The 5,261-nt window shown below is 42.3% G+C and overlaps 1 protein-coding gene across 1 annotated transcript; it reads right to left on the minus strand.

The window, feature by feature from the left end:
* Positions 1–1,717: 1,717 nt before the first annotated feature.
* LOC131231854 (glutathione S-transferase F13-like) lies at positions 1,718–4,625 on the minus strand. The gene is made up of 3 exons (XM_058228165.1): positions 4,476–4,625; positions 4,323–4,371; positions 1,718–2,178 (listed from the first exon to the last, which is right to left on the minus strand). The coding sequence occupies exons 1-3, from the start codon at positions 4,623–4,625 to the stop codon at positions 1,718–1,720; spliced, it is 660 nt and encodes a 219-aa protein (XP_058084148.1).
* Positions 4,626–5,261: the final 636 nt, after the last annotated feature.

Here is a 5,261-nt window from a genome sequence, read left to right on the forward strand (position 1 = left end):
ATAACCATATATTTGGTGGTGTATACAATTGCTGCATATACTTGATGGAATTCACCTATATGGGTGTGGAGGTGGAGGCTGCTTCTTATGAGAATATAGGCGAATTCTGTATAGCACTCATGAAATTCAGGTAATGGTGTATGATAGAAATGCACCGAACCGCAGAATCACTTGCAGAGGAAGAGTTGTGTGAGTGACATGTACTTGCGATCTACATTAAAAAGATTCAGGTTTAAGACTATGATGTCACCTGATTCCTGTATACCGTCTTGCTTACTCTAATGTCGGTTCAAGTCTATGGTGACACCGGCACCATTGCACAAGTATTACGCTTTAACCTGAAAGAGTTTTATTTTAAAACATGTGGGGGATTGCTGTATTTTATTTTAAAATCAATATTAAAAATTTGGTTTTCAAATTTTCGATTTTCCTCCACATTTGAAAATTTTTGGTGCTTTTGAGTTGTGGGTTTTGTCCCACATCGAATTTGACAAAGAAAGTTATCCTGTATATAAGATAATTTTTTGCCTTGGGCTTGAGCCTCATTCAGGGGGCATGTGAATTTGGTCCTGTGGGGGGCTATGCCAATAGCTCTAATCTATGTCATTGACCACACACACGCGCGCGCGTCGAGCCGAGCTGTGTCGTGCCGAGCAGAGCCGAGCCGAGTCCGTGTGCGCGACGCGACGGGCTGGGCTGGGCGCGGGTGCGGGTTGGGTGCGAGTGCGGGTGAGTGTACTCGTGTGTGTGTGTATGAGTACTTGCGGGACTTTATTTGTGAGAGTGTACTCGCACTTGCACCTTTTCGTTTTAAATAAAAAAGATGCATCCGTTTTGGTTGGTCACACCTGTTGGGTTTAAACCCAATGGACCTAACTTTTTGTAAAGGGTGTTTATGCACCACTTTGGAGTTTATATAAAGACTATCGATTCCAGTTTCAAATATACGAAAATATTATCTCTCTTATAAAACTCTCTCGGATATGGTTTTAAGAATTTTACTAAGTTCATCGTTAAGTCAACTCAGCATTTTCGGATTAAACTGCAAGTGGTTCGAGCCCGTGTACAGTGAGTGCACCACTGGGACCGGGTCATAGTCGTTGTATCCTTGAGGTCGATTGCTCCGGAAACCTATTGCACTTGGGACGCTGTCCAAGAGGAGCAAATTCGATTTCAAGCCGAGTGACTCAGTCATGCCTCGACTCAATTCAATAAGTTTTCTTTCTCAAAAATTTTATTTTCTTTTTTAGTTCTCAATTTTAATAGTTTATTTAATTCAACCAAATATTCTAACAAATATGTATTTAAAGAAAAAAAAAATATAATGAAACATAAATCATGTAATTGTGTTTTTCATCTATTAGTTTGTTTTGGGTCTTGGGCAGGTTAGGTCAGGCCACCTGGCCTAGCTCAGCCTAAGATATATGAGTGAGTTAGGTTGGGTTCAACCTCAGCCCAAAACATTTACTTAAACAGGCCACATTTTCTAACCGAGCCCAACCCACGACCCATCTAGCTTGACCCAAAACTCCTTGGAAAGCGGGTCCAGCCATTCCCATCCCTAGGTGAAACCCACCAAGTAGAAAAAAATGATGAAGATACTCCAAAGAAAATCACTCAAACGAAACAAAGACTAACATCTAAGACATAATGTTGTGACGATAATGACAATAACACTCTCCATGCTTTATTTATTTCACAAAACCCCCTCAAATAGTCATGCATTTCCTCCGAAACTCATCCCCTCCCTGACTTTCTTTGTAGCAGGCCGCGAAGAGATGTCATCCCACCACGCCTTCACGTGCGAGCGTGAGTTAATGAGTAAAGCTTTAGCAGTCTTCATAAGGTAATGAGTGTATAGGATGTGGTGCGGATCAGCTAAGCTGTAGAAATCCCCAGCCAAGTACTTGCTCTTTGACAGCCTCTCGTCATAGACATCAAGAACCTTGGCCAACTTCTCTGCATTCGCCTCCACCACCTGATCATCGGTGGTCCCACCGAAGAACGGACCGATGATGATCTGATGCACGATGGCCCAGATCGGCTGATTGAACATCTGGGACTCCACTTCCATCCAGACTCCAATCAATGCCGATTCTTTGAGATTGTCCAGCCTCAAAAGATCAGGGCCTGTGCCCTTGTTCTTGATCACTATGTAACGGTTGATCGCACGTGATTCTACACGTGCCATCGAAATAAACGGCTAGTAAGATAATGAGTGTGATAATCAAGAAAATGCAAATGATCACATGATCGTGGAATCCAGACCATGGATCAGGTGCTTCGCCTCATGTTCACTGCTTATCTTCCAATTGGACGTAAAATCAGCATTCCTCCATGGAGATTTGAAAGAAGAGTCCTTTGTTGGAATTTTTATTTCTCAAAAAAAGTATGTGCAAGAAATCTTGGACAGGTTTCAGATGAAGGATTGTAATCTTGTAAATACACCATCTGAGTTTGGTTTGAAGCTAAACAAAGATAATGGAGGAAAAAAGGTTGACGACACTCTTTACAAACAGATAGTAGGGAGTTTAATGTATTTGACGGCAACAACACCTGATATAATGCATGTTGCAAGTGTGATTAGTAGGTACATGGAGTTTCCTACAGAGATTCATTTCTTGGCTGCAAAAAGAATTTTCCAGTACTTACAAGGTACTAAGGAGTTTGGGTTGTTCTGAAAGAAGGGAGAAAAGTCAGATCTATTTGGCTTTACAGATAGTGATTATGCAGGAGATTCAGATGATCTTGGTAGGGAGCGTCTGATGAATTGATTGGATGGCATATATACAACATGTTGGTTGCTGCATCCAATCTGAAAATATATGGTGGGAGTCTTCCTCCACATTAGTCCCCATAGTCCCTGTGGTGTGGCCCACGTGAGTTTTGGATTATGTTGATTGTTGGGATCAGGATGGGTGCGGTGCATCTGATGGACGGTTGGGATGGTTCTCATCCAACCGTTGTAAATCCATTGATGAGATATGCTGACAATTGAGAGGCCACGGATCAACAGATATGCCTCAGGTAACCTGATTGGTCCATCCAAGCGTGGGGACACTTGGTACTGATAGGAACAATCTGGAAGGTTTCTAACGGTGGCATCCCAATTCTAATTATTCCCTATGGTGTAGACTACCTGAGTTTTGTATCGGTCTGATTTTTGGGCGCGTAGGAGAACACGAAGGGGCACACATGATGGACGGATTGGATGTCATGCACACAGCTTTGTGGGCCCCACACATCAGGTTGGAGATTAACCTCTCTTTTTTTTTTTGTTCTTTTTTTTCTTTTTTTTAAAAAAAAATTATTATCCCTACCATTCATTTGAAGGCTGCCAATAAGATGGCTAATATTACCCAACATTGTTGTTCTTTTTCTGAAACCATGAGCCGTCTACCATCAGAACGGTTCTACGGATCAAAATGGAGCTTTAGAAAGATGGTTCCCATTTACTAGCCACCCAAAGCTGGCCCACATAGATGTATGTGTTGTATATCCAATCCGTCCATAAGTTTTTGGAGCTCATTTTAGGTTAAGATCCCAAAAATGAATCCAATCCAAATCTCCAATAAACCACACAAATGGAAACAGTGGTGATTGAATATTAAAAACTTCTCATCGGCCACAAATGTTTGGGATCAAGATGATATTTGTATTTTACCTTCATTCATGCATTTATGATTTTCCCTTCATTCATGTCTTTATGACCTTATCAACAGGTTGGATGATAAATAAACATTAACAGGCTGGATGATAAATAAACACTACATTGAGCCCTGGGAAGTTTTTAATGGCGGTTGTTCAATCAACACTCTTTCTTGTAGTGTGGTCCACTTGAGTTTCTGATATGCTTCATTTTTAGAATCGTGCCCTAAAATGATCTGAAAATAATGATGGACGACGTGGATACGCAAGACATACATCAAGGTGGGCCACCTGATCCCTTCCAGAAGTTAGATAGAGCTACCCAAAGTACACGTGTCAGGATAGATGGTGGATCAAGACCATCTAAATAGTTTGCACTGCCGTGGATGGATCACAGATAAAATATCTCACCAAACCGTACAATCCTAGCCATCAACTTCTCCCATAATTCCCCTGCGAATACCAATCGTTCACTATTCTTATATTCGTCAACCGTTCATTTTAAGGCTGGGATACTTGTTGAATAACTAGAACCATATGTTTTCCACGAACATTTACTCATTCTAAGGTACCGATCGATCATCTACCATTCCACGTGTACGATGTAAGTGTAGATGTACCATAGTTTGATGTACACGCATCTACCATATCATTTTCCAGAAGCGGAAACTAACCTAAGAGAGTCAGATCGCCATCTATGGGTGCTGGAATCTGACCAAAAGGCTGCGAAAACAAACAGATTGAAAGAAATTAGCCTTCGAAAAGAGAAGATTTACCAGACAGTGGCGAAGAAGAAAGAAGAAGTGGAGGGGTAAAATGGGAATTACGTTTTTAGTGGCGAGGTAGGAAGGTTGTTTGTGCTCGCCGGCAGGCACGTTGACGGGCACGAGCTCGAAATCAGCGCCCATCTCATACAAGCAAGCCAGTACACGTGCCACGCACGTGGACATGGGGGCGCCGTACAGCTTCAGCTCCATCTCTCTCTCTCCAAAAGAAATGGATTCTGGAGGGGGTGTAACGGAGAGAGGACGGTTGACTTACTCTCTGTGTTAACAGCCCCAGTGAATTTGGTGAGACCCCGGATCCACCGAGGTGGGTGTGACCCCTGACTGTGGGACCCACTGTGATGTATGTGACTACATCCACGCCGTCCATCCGTATTGAAAGCTCATTTTAAGTCATCGTTCCAAAAAATGAAGCAGTTCCAAATCCCAGATGGACCATAGTACAGGAAACAGTGATGATTGACTATTAAAAACTTTTTGTGGGCGACAAGAGCTTTGGATAAAGATGATATTTGTGTGGTCTCTTCATACAAGTGTTTGTGAACTTATCAATAGGTTGGATGGAAAATTAGCATTTCGGTGGAATCCATGAAGTTTTTAATGATGGGATTCAATCACGATTGTTTCCTGTGGTATGGTGCACCTAAGATTTGAGTCAGCTTCATTTTTTGATCGTACCCCGAAAATGAGCTTCCAAAATGGTTGGACGGTGTGGATTTGAGTCACATACATCACCGAGAGCCCCATAGTCAAGGGTCCCACCCACCAACGTGGATCCGGGTCTTACCTAATCCAATCCCATATTTCCGTATTCCTTCATTGACCACT

This window comes from Magnolia sinica, chromosome 17 (genome assembly GCF_029962835.1).
Source record: "Magnolia sinica isolate HGM2019 chromosome 17, MsV1, whole genome shotgun sequence".
In the NCBI taxonomy this organism is placed as follows: domain Eukaryota; kingdom Viridiplantae; phylum Streptophyta; class Magnoliopsida; order Magnoliales; family Magnoliaceae; genus Magnolia; species Magnolia sinica.